General features: G+C 43.5%; 1 protein-coding gene and 1 long non-coding RNA gene across 8 annotated transcripts in view; one reads left to right on the top strand and one right to left on the bottom strand.

Annotated features, from left to right (window-relative positions):
- The first annotated feature begins 1,885 nt into the window (after positions 1 to 1,885).
- The window catches only part of LOC121490093, a 26,644-nt gene continuing 11,619 nt past the window's right edge, over positions 1,886 to 16,910 (top strand). The window contains exons 1-2 of the long non-coding RNA XR_005987499.1: positions 1,886 to 2,597; positions 3,132 to 3,215. This is a non-coding gene — a long non-coding RNA (uncharacterized LOC121490093). The remainder of the gene's footprint in view (positions 2,598 to 3,131; positions 3,216 to 16,910) is intronic.
- Positions 4,219 to 16,910, bottom strand: part of PRC1 (protein regulator of cytokinesis 1) — a 25,823-nt gene continuing 13,131 nt past the window's right edge. For 2 of the 7 annotated variants that reach the window (XR_005987498.1, XR_005987497.1), the window contains 11 exons: positions 16,276 to 16,509; positions 16,010 to 16,180; positions 15,033 to 15,182; positions 14,366 to 14,513; positions 13,330 to 13,466; positions 11,038 to 11,133; positions 9,385 to 9,531; positions 9,075 to 9,185; positions 7,208 to 7,318; positions 5,937 to 6,471; positions 4,247 to 4,353 (listed from right to left, as the gene is read on the bottom strand). Coding sequence is in view for 5 of the 7 variants with exons in the window: in XM_041753700.1 (XP_041609634.1) it covers positions 4,282 to 4,353; positions 5,937 to 5,978; positions 6,295 to 6,471; positions 7,208 to 7,318; positions 9,075 to 9,185; positions 9,385 to 9,531; positions 11,038 to 11,133; positions 13,330 to 13,466; positions 14,366 to 14,513; positions 15,033 to 15,182; positions 16,010 to 16,180; positions 16,276 to 16,509 (1,596 nt within the window). In the remaining 2 variants the exon portion in view is untranslated. Of the gene's footprint in view, positions 4,354 to 5,936; positions 6,472 to 6,710; positions 6,852 to 7,207; positions 7,319 to 9,074; positions 9,186 to 9,384; positions 9,532 to 11,037; positions 11,134 to 13,329; positions 13,467 to 14,365; positions 14,514 to 15,032; positions 15,183 to 16,009; positions 16,181 to 16,275; positions 16,510 to 16,910 lie in introns of those variants that run through there. The other 5 variants (XM_041753700.1, XM_041753704.1, XM_041753701.1 and 2 more) reach the window with 5 other exon arrangements.

The raw sequence follows: 16,910 nt of genomic DNA, 5'->3' as shown, positions 1-16,910 counted from the left end.
TTATTTTTAAAGATTTATTTGTTCATGATACAGAGAGGCAGAGACACAGGCAGAGGGAGAAGCAGGCCCCATGCCGGGAGCCCGACGTGGGACTCGATCCCAGGTCTCCAGGCTCAGGCCCTAGGCTGAAGGTGGCACTAAACCGCTGAGCCACCCGGGCTGCCCTCTTTTGCTTTTTTTAAAATTCCACATGAGGGATCCCTGGGTGGCGCAGCAGTTTAGCGCCTGCCTTTGGCCCAGGGCGCGATCCTGGAGACCCGGGATCGAATCCCACGTCAGGCTCCCGGTGCATGGAGCCTGCTTCTCCCTCTGCCTGTGTCTCTGCCTCTCTCTCTCTCTCTGTGTGTGACTATCATTAAAAAATAATAATAAAAAATAAATTCCACATGAGTGAAATCTGATGGAGACTTGGGCTGTTTCCATAATTGGCTATTGTAAATAATGCTGCTATATGCAGGGGTGCATGTATCCCTTGCAATTAGTGTTTTTACATTTTTTTTTTAGCAAATTCATTTTTTAAAAAATATTTTGAGGTAGAGAATGAGCTAGGTGAGGGGCAGAAGGAGAAGCAGACTCTCCACTTAGCAAGGGACCCAATGCGAGACTCGATCCCAGGATCCTGGGACTGATCATGACCTGAGCCCAAGGTAGACATTTCACTGACTGAGCCACCCAGGTGCCCCTTCCTCCATTATTTCTTCAAATACTCTTTGCCCCTTTCTCTCTCCTCTTTCCGGGTCTCCCATGATGTTCATATTGGTCCTGGTTATGATGTCCTGGAGGCCTATTAGGCTCTGTTCACTTTTGTGCTTTTTTTTTTTTTTTCTATTTCTCAGCCTCAGTAACCCCCACTGTCCTTTCTTCAGTATCTGATTCTTTCCTCTGTCTGCTCAAGTCTGCCTCTGAAGCCCTCTGGTGAAGTTCTGAGTTATTGGACTTCACAGCTCCAGAAGTTTTTTAGTTTCTTTTCAGGTTTTCCACCTCCTTAATGATACTTGTTTTGTTCACACGTTTTCTTGAATTTCTCCACACCTTTAGCTCTTTAAGTACCTGTAAGGCCATTGTTTTAAAGCCTTTGTCAGACATGCCTGCCATTAAGTCTTTTCAAGAACAGATCCTTTATTTTTGGGATGCCTGGGTGGCTCAGTGGTTGGGCGCCTCCATTCAGCTCAGGACATGATCCTGGAGTCCTGGGATGAGTCTCCCATCGGGCTCCCTACAGGGAGCCTGCTTCTCCCCTCTCTCTGCCTGTGTCTCTGCTTCTCTGTGTCTCTTATGAATAAATAAAATCTTAAAAAAAAAAAAAGAAAGACTTTGTCAGATTTATTCCTAAGAGGGCCCATGAGTGGCTCAGTCAGTTAAGTGTCTGCCTTTGGCTCAGGTCATTGTCCCAGGGTCCTGGGATAAAGCCCCACATCAGGCTCCCTGCTCAGTGGGGAGCCTGCTGTTGCTTCTGCCTGCTGCTCCCCTTACTGTGCTCCTTCGGTCAAATAAAATCTTGAAACAAAAAAAAATCTGGCAAAGATGTACAAAAGATCTGTATACGTGGACCTGTAAAATACTGGCAAAAAACCCCAAATAGATTATAATCTATAGATTCAATAATTGTAGATTTTCTGTAGAAACTGGCAAGCTAATTCTGAAATTCACATGAAGATACACAAAGGACTGGGCACCTGGGTGGCTTAGTTGGTGAAGCATCTGCCTTCGGCTGGAGTCATAATCCTGGGGTCCTGGGATAGAGCCTGGCATCTGGCAGCATTGGGCTCCCTGCTAAGCGGAGAGTCTGCTTCTCCCTCTGCCCCTTCCCCTGTTCATGTTCTCTCTCAAATAAAGAAAATGCAAAGGACCTAGAAGAACAGCCAAAGTAACTTTTAAAGTATAAATAGCTAGCTGGTTCAGTAGGTAGAACATGCAACTCAGGGGTCCTGAGTTCAAACCCCACACGGGGTGAGCCTACTTAAATGATTTTTTAAAAAAAGTTATAAAATTGAAATCAGGTGTTAACCAAGAATTAATAGTAAATCTTCAATAATCAAGACCACATAGGACAAATGGATGTAAATCATCTTTGATTTTTAACAAAGGTACAAAGGCAATGGAGTGGAGAAAGAACAGCCTTTTCAACTAATGTTGCTAGACAACTCAGTATCTGTGTGCAAAGAAAATGAACTTAAAGTCTTGCCTGGAGCCGTACCCATAGATAAAGTCAAAATGGATCACAGACATAATCCAAAACCTTTTTGCATAAAAAGAAATTTTAAATTTCTAGAAAACTATCTCTTGGGTTAGGTAATGATTTCTTAGAACAACAAAAGCACAATTCAAAGAAAAACAGGGCAGCCCCGTTGGCACAGGGGTAAACCGCTGCCTACAGCCCAGGGCGTGATTCTGGAGACCTGGGATTGAGTCCCACGTCAGGCTCTCTGTACGGTGCCTGCTTGTGTCTCTGCCTCTGTCTCTATGAATTAAAAAAAAAAAAAAAAATCATACAAAGAAAAACAGAATTCATCAAAATTAAATCTCTGTTCTTCAGAGACACCGTTAAAAGAATGAGGAGAAGCCACAGACTGGGAGAAGACCTTTAAAAAATCAAGGTAACAGGACTTGATTGTGTGTTTCACAGGTGTATACACTCTGCCAAAATGTATCCAAGTATACACTTTAAATGTTTATTTTCTAAAAAAAATAATAAAGTCTGTTTAAAAACCAAAAGGCCAGGCAGCCTCACCCTATAAAAGCTAATCCTATTAAAGACAGATACCGATGCAACCAGAAATTTCCTAGGATTACTTCAGCGCCTTTATATATCAGGAGTTGGACTTATTTCTCTCCTACTTTTCTCAAAATAATTATTTTATTTTTATATTTTTTTAAATTTTTATTTATTTATGATAGTCACACAGAGAGAGAGAGGCAGAGACACAGGCAGAGGGAGAAGCAGGCTCCATGCACCAGGAGCCCGATGTGGGATTCGATCCCGGGTCTCCAGGATCATGCCCCAGGCCAAAGGCAGGCGCCAAACCTCTGCGCCACCCAGGGATCCCAAAATAAATATTTTAAATTTAGAAATAAATGCATGGAAGAATATAAAAATCATACTCCTAAAAATTTCTTCTATGTTCTTTTAGTCTTTCCTATTTTCCACAGACCAAACCAACCAAAAAGTGACTGGGGGGAAAAACTCATCATACCACAATGAATTCTTTTGAAAGGTAAGTATACACTTTAATTATTTTTAAGAATATATTTTATATTTTTTAAAAACAGGACATGTATAAACAGCATGGCTGATTCTGACCAAACCCATGCTGGTAAGCTCTTGAGAACCACTGGCTGTGCTGACAGTAGTACTGGCACAGGCAGACAGAGTAAGAATAAATAGTGCTTTGGGGAGAGCAGTAGTGATCGATAGGGAAAGTGAAGATGTGGATGCTGTAGCAGGAGCAACTCCCCAGTACTGATATGTGCAAAGTTCAGGTCTCCAGGACAGAAATGGCCCAACCCAACAGCCTCCCAACTTGGCTGCCACCTGCAGGGGGTAGATGCAGTCCAGCACAGTGGGCACAGGGATGGGGGGGAACACTCAAGGAACAGTTCAGTCAAGCATGTGTGTTTGTACACACATCCCCACAAAGGGCATTGCACTCTATAACAGAACTGTACACAATTTAACAAAGGAGCTTCTAGCCTCCCTGTCACCTCTTTGGCAGTAGATCAGGCCATCTCAACTTCTGACACCTACACATCCTCATCAGGAGGAAGGCTATCCTGTGTGGTGGAGACAGAGCTCAGGTGAGAGCAAAGCTATCATAGCTATCACATTAAATGAACATCCCTAAGCAAAAAAGATGTTAATTACCAATTATAAGTGTACAACAAGCCAACATTACTTCACGTCCCATACCCTGAGGATGGGCAAAATCATTTTCCTACACAGTGGTGAAAATGCAACAAAAGCCCTTGATCGTGCTTCAGCAAGTAGAATTATGGGGTAGAGAGAGAAATTAGGTTCCATCTGCTAAAATTTGCACTGACAGCTATAAACTAGGTTTTAACGTTATTTCCTGGGTCAAAACAAAATCAAGTTTTTGAAGACCCGTGAAGCCTATGATGGACTTTCATCTCTAACACTCATTCACTTCTGAAAGTTAGGCCCATGGTAGTGGAACCTGTCTAGATTTTTAAGCACACCTAAACTCAAGAAAAATCAAGCCACCTCTGTATAATTAGATCTAGTCTAGGCACAGGAAGCCAAGCTGGGTGACTCATCAGGACTTCTCAGGACTGGATGTTGGTCGAATTGAGGATTCGAGAAGTAGCATCAGATTTGGAAGCCTTTGAAAGTTCTCGCTGTTGAAAAATAAGTAATGTCAGTGGGAATACTGTCCCTCTCCTGCATGCCCCACCCTTGTAAGCATGGGTTAAGTGTCAGCACAAAGTCCCCTGAGGGCTGTTTGTCTGAGACCAAGGTCCCTCTCCAGCACAGGTTTTGTTAGAAACACAAGATGAGAGACTTTGAGCACCATTCTATTAGTGATAGATTAAGTCTGTGCACATGGACCCTGGGACCCCTTTCCTTAGCCAGTGCATTCTGTTACAACTTCACAGAAGAGAAATCCCTTACATTTCACAACTCTCTTGAGTTGTCAAGCTAGGCAGGCAACAACCTTTGGTCTTTTGAGCCCTTTATAAAGCAAGGGGCCAGACCATTTATCTACCAATCCCTGGGGCTGAGGGCCTTGTAACCTGCTGGTGATTTGATCTCATGCTGGAGCACATGGAATAGAAGAAGGTAAAGCATGCATGACCATTAGAGAGAGACAGAAAGACGTTAGTAGAGGTTAGGCTACTGGCTTTCGTGCTGCCTGCTGGAGTACCAGCCATAGCAACCAAAACCAGATGAACCTCCCTCCCTAGGTCTTGCCATAAAGATAAGCAGGTACAGTTAAGCCCCATATCATCCACTTGGGGTTTGGCTCACCAAGCAAGCAAAAGAACATCGGACCCTCTGCCCAGCAGTCAGCTAGCCAGAGCGACATTCACTTCTCTAAATAAAAACATACCAATCATGTAATTTGAAAAAAAAAAAAAAAGTGCTGTAACATAAAGCTAGTTTCAACGTTCAAAATAAACTCTAGTCTTGGGCAAGTGCCCTAGTCTCTGTCACTGCAGCAACGAGAGTTGGCAGGATGGCTTCAAGGCCATGACCCCCCCATGGGTGAGGAGCAGTCTTGCCTCTCAACGGGAAGAGGCTGAGGGAGTTAGGGAAGGGGCACTGCAATTAAGTGTTAGTAAAGACAGAGCAGGTTACTAGGAAAGAGTGCCTGGAAAAACCTCTTTCAGTGCTGCACATGTATGCTTTAGCAGCTCAATGTAGTATAAAATAGGTAGAGGCAAGGAAACGAGCATCAGTGAGCTCACAGGAGACAGGAAGTTATCAGTTCAGCCCCAAGGGGTTAGTAAAGCATATACTCCAGGAAATAATCAGCACACAGGCCAAGAACCTCATGATAGGCAGCACACAGCTGGGGCTCCCCTCCCATGATGGTGCCTCTCCTTTCCAGCACATTGGAGGCCGCTGGTATCACAATTAGGGAGGGAGAAGGTCTTCTAGTGTGAGATATGTGATTAAAAAAAAAAAAACAAAAAACTTTGCCTGACTTTATGTAGGGCTGAGAATCCAATTCAAGTCTGAACAAGTGATCTTATTAGTCAGCAGGTTAGGCTGTTGGAACTTGAGTCAAAGTATTTTTAAGGCCCACATTAGGAATTCCTGCTTCCTTTGTAAAAAAAACAAACAAAAAACGCTCTATGAGAGTACAGCTGAGATTATTGGTTAGTGTAGCCCTTTGCCCAGACGGGAATTAAGCCAGCAGACGTGACAGATCAGTTTAGAAAATGGACATGGGACATGCAGGGGTTGCCATACAGACCTGAAGCCCAACAGTGGAGCTGTCAGAGAGGGATGGATCCTTCTAAGAACAAAGAATTACGACAATTACCAAGAACTCCACCAAGAGAGCACCAGGCCAGTGATCAGAGGGTCACCTCCTGCAGCCAGGGAATGGTATTTCTTAGGCAGAAGGATCCAGGTTAAATGTCAAGTTGCTGCTGCCAACTTCCTTCTTAAGTATTCCCTTAAGCCACCCCACCCCATGCCATGGTCAAGACAAGAAAGGGATTTTCAGCCTCCAGCTGTCCTAACAGCCTGGGTGCCCTTGGGAAAATACCCACTCTGCCCCAACTGTGTGCTCCCCAGAGACTGGTAGATATTAGGAAAAGGTGAATTACCGCAAACTCAGAATAGGTGCTGGCAACAGAATTAATGCTGAAGTTGCGCTGGAGGGGAGCCAAGGCGGGGTACCCACCGCTCAGGATGCTGCCATTGAGCTCCAGGTTCTCCTTGTTGGCTCCGTTCCTGCCAGCCTGGGGTGTTTTTTTCCCCAAACAAGTGGAAGTGATGATTGGCTGGAGGGAAAAGAGAAATCTGTCCATCATACTTATAATGACCACAAACACATGCATGCACATGTGCAAATGGCCAAAGGCTGATACTATCGTTATATTAATCATGAGTCTGTAAATCTTCTACTTTTGGTTAAAAAATAAATTAAAAAAATAAAGAATTCTTAATGATTTGCAGAATTCTTTTTTTTAATTTTTTTAGATTTTTAAAATTTATTCATGAGAGACACAGAGAGAGGCAGAAACAGGAAAGAAAAGCAGGCTCCATACAAGGAGCCCGATGTGACTCCGAGATCACGCCCTGAGCTGAAGGCAGAGGCTCAACCACTGAGCCACCCAGGCATCCCGCAGAATTCTTCTTTTGAGCATAGTCCGTAAAATACCTGAAAGACACATTTAGCACATATTCCCCACCTCTCCTTGTGTGAGAGTACCACGACTTTGTCTAGCAGTCATGTCGCTGGACTGGAACCCACACACTAGGCCAACACTGAGCAGCAGCTGAAGATTAGGCTTTGAACTAAGCCCACAGAATCACATCCCAGTGATTCCCATGATACTAATGGGGTTCAGAATGACCATTCTGTTTTGTTTTTCCTCTCAAGTAAGCTAGCTCACTCTCAGCATCTCAATGAAAACAGACTCCAGGGATCTTAGAAATTGGAACCAACAGGTGGGACACCTGGATAAATGGGCTGGAGCTGTGTTGGGGATGTCCTTGTACACAGAGCATACTAACCTTGCTGCCAGAAGGTGGAAGTCGAGACACAGGGGAACGGTAGACTGTCCCCCCAAAGGCAGGCCGGATGCTGCTGTTGGCTGTAGCATTGGACATGGTAGTAGTGTTTAGCTAAGAAGAACAGAGATTATGAAGGTGTGATAACATGCTCAGCAGCCCATCCCTCACCACACTACAGAGAAAGGAATATTAGGGAAGTGTCTAAGATATAGGTTTCCATGGTTAAGAGCTTTGAGAACACCTATGGTAAGTGTTCAAAGCCAATTTCTATCTGGATTGAACTATAAAATGGTACAGCAGTTTTGTTTCTGTATCTATCATATTTAGGGATTTACCCAAGAGAAATGAAAGCAGACATCCATACAAAGACCTGTATATAAATATAGCCCAAACACCACAAACAAGCCAAGTGTCCATGCACAGGCACAAGCAAATTGTGGTTGAGTCATGGAAGGGAATACTGCTCCCCAATAAAAAGGAGTGACCTATTAAATATGCAACAACATAGGTAAATTTCACAAAAACCATGCTAAATGAAAGAAGCTAAACCAAAAAAAGAATACATTCTGTATAAGTGCATTTATATAAAATGTTAGAAAATGCAAACTAATCAGTGGTGACAGAGCAAATCCGTGGCTGCCAGGGACTGTGGGAGAGTAAGGGAACACATAGTGGCAGGAAGAAACTGCGTGCAATAGCTGTATTCACAGTCTTGACTGTGGTGATGGTTTCATGATGGTTTCAGAATGTATACATACGTCAAAACTTATTAAAGCATACACTTTATGTGCCAATTTTACTCAATAAAACTAAACTTAAAAAAAATAATAAACTCTAGGTGGCCGACACCTAGATGGCTCGGTCAGTGGACTGTCTCTGACTCTTGATTTCAGCTCAGGTTGTGATCAAAAGCATGGGCACACACTCTCTATGATAAATAAATCTTAAGTAAAATCTAAAAAACACGATGTAATAATGATAGGGAGCTGGTTTAATAAATGATAAGGACAGAATGTACAGCTAATAATGTGTATGTGTTTGAAGACAGTTTAATGCTATGAAAAAAAAAATCACAACCAATACCAGGTAGGGAAAAGACAAATTATATGTGATCTCTAGTTTGTAAAAATACATTATTTAAAAGCCTTTTTAGGGGTGCCTGGGTGGCTCAGCAGTTGAACATCTGCCTTCAGCTCAGGGCATGATCCCAGAGTCCCAAGATCGAGTGCCCCATCAGGCTACTTGCAAGGGCCCTGCTTCTCCCTCTCCCTCTGTCTCTTTCATGAATAAATACATAAAATCTTAAAAAAAAAACTTTTAAAAAACAGGGGAAACACCAGATATTTTCAATGATCCTCTTGGAGTTTATTTTAGGCAATTTTTTTTTTTAAAGTAAACTACTTCTAATGTGGGGCTTGAACTCTCAGCCCTGAGATCAAGAGTCACATGTTCTACTGACCGAGCCAGCTGGGCCAGCTGGGTACCCCTGAGGTGATTTTTAAGCTATATGTTATAAAATATAAGCTGAAGAAAGAGAAGGGAAGTAATGCTTTACTCCATTTATCAAAGAAAAGTTTAAAAAATCCTCCCCAAGCTCCTGCTCTAGAGATTAAGGAGTGCTGAATATTCCATTTTCTAAACAAGAAAGTCTTTCACAGAATACCATGGTCACTTGTTGGAATTCCAGGATGAACCTTTGAATGCTACTATACCTTAGGTACAGTCTTCCATTCATACTTTTAGGTGAATCCAACCCAGAAGGTCTAAGAAACCCTTTCTCATCTGTTGGGCAGAAGGCAAAATGTGGCCAAGAGTCCTAGCCTCAGCAACACCCCCCATAAACAGCGGTTCATAGCCTCACGTTTACCTTACGCACTTTGCCAGGCCTGTTAGGCGTCAGGCCTTGCCGCTTGTTGGGGGTTCGGGGAATGCTGCCATACAGCATCTCTGTCTCTGTCTGCTTCTTGTTCTTGAGTTGCTGTGTGTCAAAGTCAGAGGCAATAGTGATAAATCTCAGGAAGGGAACAAGTGTGAGATGGGACAAAACAGGGCCAGAAATCTAGTGCCAGCCAAGTCCCTATACCCGGGGCTACGTCTTCAGCCACCCCACACCCATGACAGAGACCCTGGGCTGTTCACATCCCACTGTCCCCTCGTCCCACACTGTGCTCGCTCACTCTTTCTTGCTTGGCTCGTTCCTTCTCCAGTCGATGCATCTCCCATTGTTCCATCACATACTCCATGAATTTCTGTCCATTCACCACAAATGCCTTCGAATGCTCCTGTTCCCATGTTTCAATCCGTGCCTTCAACTCCTCTTCCAACTGAGACCACAGACAAGGACATGCTAATTATTTCAACTCTTTGATATAAAGCCTGAATGAAATGATTCTCCCAAAGGAAGACGCCGCCCCAGAGCACCATGAGCCAAAAGAACTTCAGGTTGCTAGACCCACATGGGTAGAGGTCAGAGTGACCAGGAAGCAAAGCCTAGGGATAGTTTATTCATAACACATGAAGGTGGGAAAGGGCAAGAACCCATAGTCTAACTCGGGTTTTGGCACCTAAAGCTGGAGGCAGCACTGGGGAAGATGAGCAGCATGAAATAGGCAGTGTATGTTAAGAGCACCACTATCCGGGTTCCGACCTGATCTACCGCTTATTGACTATGAAAAGGTGAGCAAGTTACTTAAGTTCTCAGGGCCTCCATTTCCTCATCTACAAAAATGGAAATGATACCAATTCCATAAGGATGTTGTGACAACTAAATGAATAAATAAATGGAAAATATTCTGCAATAGTATCTTGTACTTAATTCAATAAATGCTAACAATTATTATTAAAATAGACAACAGGAGGGGTGCCTGGGTGCCTCAGTTAGCTGGTACCTGCCTTCGGCTTGGGTCATGATCTCTGGGTCTTGGGATTGGGCCCTGTGTCAGGCTCCCTGCTCAGTGAGGAGTCTGCTTGTCCCTCTCCCTTCCCCCATCCCCGCCCCGTGCACTCTCTCTCTGATAAAATCTTAACAACAACAACAAAAAAAAAAAAAACAGAAAAAAAAAAACCATAATGAAGCTCACAGCACTTTTTCAAAAGCTTGCCTATGTTATGGGCTGAATTGTACCCTCCTCAAATTTGTGTTTAAGTCCCTACCACCCCCAGTACCTCAGAATGTGGCTTTTTTGGACATACAAGTAATGAAGTTAAGATGAAGTCATTTGGGGAAAAAAAATAAGATCATTTGGATGGGTCCTAATCCAACATGACTGGTGACCTTAAGAGAAAATATGGACATAGATACATAGAGAAGAAAGGTCATGTTGGGATGCCTGGGTGGCTCAGCAGTTAAGCATCTGCCTTTGGCTCAGGGCCTAGGCCCAGGGTCCTGGGATTCAGTCTCACATCAGGTTCTCTGCTTCTCCCTCTGCCTATGTCTCTGCCTCTTTGTGTTTCTCATGAATAAATTAAAAAAAAAAAAAAAAAGCCGTATGAAGATACAGGGAGAAGGCAAATCATCCACAAGTCGAAGAGGCCTCAGAAGAAACCAACCATATTGATAGTTGATCTCAGACTTCTAGCCTCCAGGATTGTGAAAAAATAAATTTCTGTTGTTTAAGCAATCCGGGCTGTGGCACTTTGCTATGGCAGCCATAGAAAGCCAATAAACTGTGATATTCAAGGCTTACATCAGGAAGGCTCGGTATATACTTACCACCCTCGCCTAAGCACTGGAAGAGAAGACAGTTCTGGGGCAAGACAATTCAAAGCAAAGGATATACAAAAAGGTATTTTGTAGCCAAGCACCAAAAACTCTCAGTGGCAGTTATTACCTTAGGAAGAGTTTTTTGAAGCTTGGCTCGTTGCTTTTCTTCTTTTAGAAGATTTCCTCCACGGTTTGTAAATCGGCTTGGATCTGAAGCCTTTCTCTGTGAAAAATACCTTTTAATTAGAGTAAGCCCTAAGAGAGTCAGACTAGTTACTTCTGCTAAGATTCCCAGTTGTCAAACTAATACATATTAAGGAGACTCTCAGTTTTATGTTCCCATCCATTGTCAGCGGTGAGAAACTCTGGTGTTCTAAGAGAAGAGAGTGGGGTGTGAGTACTATGGGCATATGCAAGATCATCCAATGGCATGTAGGAAAAGTACTGTTTCCTTTTTAATCTAAAAGTATGATAAGGGGATGCCTGGGTGGCGCAGCGGTTTGGCGCCTGCCTTTGGCCCAGGGCGCGATCCTGGAGACCCGGGATCGAATCCCACGTCGGGCTCCCGGTGCGTGGAGCCTGCTTCTCCCTCTGCCTGTGTCTCTGCCTCTCTCTCTGTGTGTGACTATCATAAATAAATAAAAATTAAAAAAATAAAAAATAAAAGTATGATAGGAAGTGCCTGGGTGGTTCAATCAGTTAACCGTCTCCTTTTAGCTCAGGTCATGATCACAGGGTTCCTGAATCAACACCCTCGTCAGGCTCCCTGCTAGCAGGATATTTTTTATCCTTAAAGAATAATAATAATAATATACGCTTTAGGGAATCCCTGGGTGGCTCAGCGGTTTAGAGCCTGCCTGCAGCCCAGGGTGCGATCCTGCTGTCCCAGAATCGAGTCCCACATCAGGCTCCCTGCATGGAGCCTGCTTCTCGCTCTGCCTGTGTCTCTGCCCCCCTCTCTGTGTCTCTCATGAATAAATAAGTAAAATCTTTAAAAAATAATAATATACGCTTTAACGTGTAATGCACAATGTCATTGGTTCCCTCCCTTGGTTCTAATGTCAAAGATGACTGTCAGTTATAGGGAATGAGACGTGGAGGGACAAGGGAGAGGTCTATACACTCAGGAGGGCTTAGGGTGGCACCCCTACCTGCCCACTTACTCCTGGCATATTGACAGTGCAGCTTAAATGTGCCCAGTTAAGAGGCCGATAATCTGGTTTTTATGAAATCAACACTCACAAAATGGGCAAGTAAAAATGTAAAGTGTTAGGCTTCTTTTCCACTTCTTGTTACTGTATCGTGTATACAGTGTATCACAACGGTATTTAAGCCTGTAATTTGTATATATAAATTAGGTTTACACACTCAAAAAGCAGAGCAAATAATCAGAAAACCAGAAACAATCTTGACAATTTGGAGGCAAAGCTTATGAAGAAATTGTTTCCCATCAAGACCACTTGATTGGTGAATGCCTATAAACACTAACTGAAGGGGATGGCAATTTGTTTCTGATTTTTCCCTAAATACTGGCATGTCAATGAGACCCTTCCTTCTTGCTTTCAACCACAAGTTAAGGAGCAGCTGAAGGCTAGAACATCTGTTCTCAAGCAGCTGTAAGACCTCATACAGCTCTCTCCATTTGAATCCTAGTTTCTAGCCTGTGACTTTGAAGGGATTGACTGATTCTCTAATGGCCTCTTCAAGCTCAGAGTGAGTTTCTTTCTCCTACAAGTCTCGTCTGGCTTATCCAAGTCCCAGCCCCTAGCTCTGAAAACTTCAGAGGGAAGCTACGAGTGCCAAGTCTGTCAGAAGAAATGGAATTCAGACTATAGAAATGTGCCCTAACACTTAGAAAGGCAACTTTCTAAGAAGACCACGAAGTTGGAATGTAAGCATATTATGAACTACCTGCCCCAACATTCACTATCTCCTTCCTTGGTACGGAGAACCTGAATTTATCTGTGGTAGCAGCTCCCCCAGCCTCAGCAGCAGCTGGTGTGCAGGCAGAGGTGCTGGAAGAGCCCTCAGAGGGGCTGGAGGGTCAATACTCGAAGTGCAACAGTAAGAGTTCTAAAGTCACCTTGGACCTGAGGATAATGTCCACCTCTCAGTGGGTGGGGAGCCATGCATGGGCTGGAGAAGCCTGGGGCACCCCTGGCTATGAAACAGCCATAGCTGCCCTGGACTTCCTACATGCAAGGAATGCTACTTTCCTGAAGGCACTGATGGTATTCTTCTGTGTCCCACGTACAAGCTTCACAAATACAGAGGAGTTAGTGGTAATTCAGAGACTTCGTGATAAAGACAGGGTGTGAGAACCCTAGCAGAGAGCAAAGGAGAATGCACCCTGGCTCTGTGCAGGCCAGGCCTTAACAACTGATTATAGATTCCACGGAAACAGAAGCTGGGGTGGTACCTCAAACTCCAAGAAAAGCCTCCAGCTTTCTTCCCACTTCTGGACACCTTCAAAGAGTTCTTTGTGGACCTCATAGTAGTTTTTTAACCGCACAATCTCAGCATCATGGAGCTGGAGCAGATTTTCGGTGTAGTCCTCTGCGAGATACAGACCCAGTAGTTTGTAGTTTACAAAAATTCTTCTAGCGTTTAGTAGCCCAATTTACTAGTCCCTCATTTCAACTTCCTTCTTCCTTATAGTAAAAGTGATACATGCAGTAAGTATAGACTGCAGATGATAAAGCGAGCCCTATCACATGATCAACCTGGGGAAGGGGCACTAAGGGCTAAGACTCTCAAAGCTTTAGGGCATCTCTGACCTTGTTCTAGGTCTCCTTCATATTCTTTCTTTCCATCCTGCTCACATAAAATGTCTAAAAATTTAGTAGACAATCTCATACTCAGTTCAGGCCAGACCAGAATTCCGTTTAGCTCTTGGGAATGAACTCCATGGGCTCAGATGTGGGCTTTGCTATTCACTTGCTACATCCCTCTGGGTTAAGTTGCTGAACATTTATGTACCTTCATGTCCTCACCTCTTGACATGAGGATTCACTGAGCCTGGCATAGAGTAAGCACCTGACAGACAAGCCTCACAACTACAGACTGTGATGATTTACTATATCAGAAATCAAGAGACCCTTTGCTAGCAGCATCTGCAAATGTTAATTATACGGGAATGGCAATTTATGCTAAAAGGCTTGAAAAGGTGCCTCTATCTGTTCAGTAAAGAAAATACGTGGTGAATGGCTGCCTTCATAAAGACAAGTGAGGAGGCCACAAGAGCACTGTGTTTTGGGCAGCCCGGGTGGCTCAGCAGTTTAGCACCACCTTTAGCCCAGGGCCTGATCCTAGAGACTCAGGATCGAGTCCCACATCGGGCTCCCTGCATGGAGCCTGCTTCTCTCTGCCTGTGTCTCTGCCTCTCTCTCTGTGTCTCTCATGAATAAATAAATAAAATCTTAAAAAAAAAAAAAAAAATCACTGTTTGTACAAACCAGCATAGTAAGGGGCAAAAGCTTGTCTCTGCTCCTGGCTGTAGAAACATTGGTCCCAGTACTGAGCCAGCTCCACTCGAATTGCCTCAATCACTTTCTTCATGTTTTGCATCTTCAGTTCTTCCAACCTATCCACTTCCAATTGCAGCTGTAACAGAGACTTAGTAAAGGTGCTTGCCATAGTTTGCTTTCACATAGGAAGGCAAAAGTTCAAAAGTCCATGCCCCACACCCCACCCATTCAAATAAAATTATAACACAAAGCTACAGAGTTAAATCAACAGTTTTTTGGAGGTGGAGGGTGGGGAGAGCAAGCATGAGAGCAGGGAAATGGCAGAGGGTAAGGGAGAGAATCTCAGGCAGGCTCCGTGCTGGGCCTGGGGCTCAATCCCATGACACTGAGATCATGACCTGAAGAGAAATCATGAGTCAGGTGCTCAACCCACTGAGCCACTCAGGTGCCCCAACAGACACTTTTTATAACACTGATACCATGGGAGCCAGAAACCTAAGAAATGTACACAAAGGAGAGAAGATAATAAGCTGGCTACGGCCACCCTGGTCTAATGCTTGCCTTAAAAACAGGCTCACCTGAGGCAGACGCTGGTAAAGACAATACACGTGACACTAGTTGCGACTGCTGACCCTCTGCCCATTGGATTTCTTACCGCTTTCCTGACCTTGGCCTTTGATCCAGTCATAACCGTGGCCACAGCTTCTCTCTCTTCTGCAGGTATTTGCAACCTGTCCCAGAGCTCTCGGATCTGAGCTCGCAGACCCTCACACACTGCTTCATTTTGTGATTTTCTCATTTCCAGCTATAGCAAGGAGAGCCAATGATTATGGCAAAGATAGCAACACAAAGGCCAGCCCTGTAGCTTCCTGCAAAGAAATGTCTGGACCCACACAGAAAAGCACTTTTACTAGACTGTGAAGAGGTGTGTTTTCATGACTTGGAACACAAACCGTATAGCTATCATTATGGTAGGATCTCAAACCCCAAGAATTAGGATTTAGATTTTTAATTAAAAAAATTGAACACTGGGCAGCCCCAGTGGCTTAATGCCACCTTCAGCCTGGGGCGTGATCCTGGAGACCCGGGATTGAGTCCCAGTCAGGCTCCCTGCATGGAGCCTGTTTCTCCCTCTGCCTGTGTCTCTGCCTCTCTCTGTCTCTCATGAATAAATAACATGTTAAAAAAAAAAGAAAAAAAAAAAAAAAAAAAAGAACACTAAGCTCATTCATATGACTAATATTATTTCATCCGAAATTTCAATTTCATATTCTTAGAGCCAGAAATAAATGTTAAAAAAAAAAGGTTGCATCATTTACTATCTTTTTTTTTTTTTTTTTAAGGATTTTATTCATTTATTCATGAGACACAGAGAGAGAGAGAGGCAGAGGGAGAAGCAGGCTCCATGCAGGGAGCCCGATGTGGGACTCGTCCTGGGACTGCAGGATCACCCCCAGAGCTGAAGGGATGCTCAACTGCTGAGCCACCCAGGCACCCCCCTCATTTAATATCTTTATCCTCCCTCACTCTTTTAACTTACAGTGCTTATTTAAGACTAAAGGAAAAAACTGTCAAGTTTTTTCAAATCACTGGACACTGGAGATCCCAGACCACAATGTGAGTAGTCATTACCTGCCGAAGCAACTTCTGTAGTGTTGCAATATTCTCAAGAGATAAACAAAAGGCATCTTCATCTTCACACACCACATCTCTTTCAAAGCTTGTGTCTGGGGTGTGATCTAATTCTTCCATACACAGTATGATCTGCCTCTTTATGTTGACAAACTCCTCATGTCTAGATGCCTATAAAAAAAATGATTACAAAAAAAAAAAATGATTACAAGTACCTACAGGAAAGTTAAAACCGACTTTTATGAAGTATGAATGCAAACACTTACCTTGGTTTCCCTTAATGTGGCCACGTGTTGTCTGAACTGGTTCAGTTCTTCTAAGCTGGGAACTGAGCTGCTGTCGATGTCATAGTGGGGCATGCAAAGAATTTCACACAGCTCTTGATCTTGTTCTTGAAGTAGTTTCAGTTCTTGTTTTCTCTCCTTTTTCTGTTTTCGCATCAGTTCTACCTGAGTGCGCAAATCCTTTTCTAGCTGCAAGATGGTCGTCTCTCCTTCTTCCTGCAGGAGACAAAGTACCATTGTGATAAGGTTCCAAGTAGATTTCTTCAAATGAAGAGGACAATGGAAGAGAGCTAGGATGGCAGACTTTTAGTTAAACTTACAAATAAGTCAACTCATGGCCAAAAAAATATGGCACAAAAGAGGATCTCCTAAAGAAGTCAAGAAAAAGGAAAGGTACCAGGGGCACTTTTGCAAGAGGCAGAAAGTGGCTGGAAAGCTTGCTTTGAGTTTTCAGGGTAGTATATTTAGCTTATAATATGATGCTCATCCTAATAATCCTAAGAACATCACCTAACCAATAAAAATTAATAGTCCTTGCTCTACTCCAACTGATTAATGGGGAGAAAGTGGCAATTATAGGATTTAAAAATTTACACAATTTTATTCAACATTGGTGA

This window comes from Vulpes lagopus, chromosome 4 (assembly GCF_018345385.1).
Source record: "Vulpes lagopus strain Blue_001 chromosome 4, ASM1834538v1, whole genome shotgun sequence".
NCBI classification, from domain to species: domain Eukaryota; kingdom Metazoa; phylum Chordata; class Mammalia; order Carnivora; family Canidae; genus Vulpes; species Vulpes lagopus.
The sequence above is the reverse complement of the archived record's forward strand: the minus strand, read 5'-3'. Positions and strand labels throughout refer to the sequence as shown.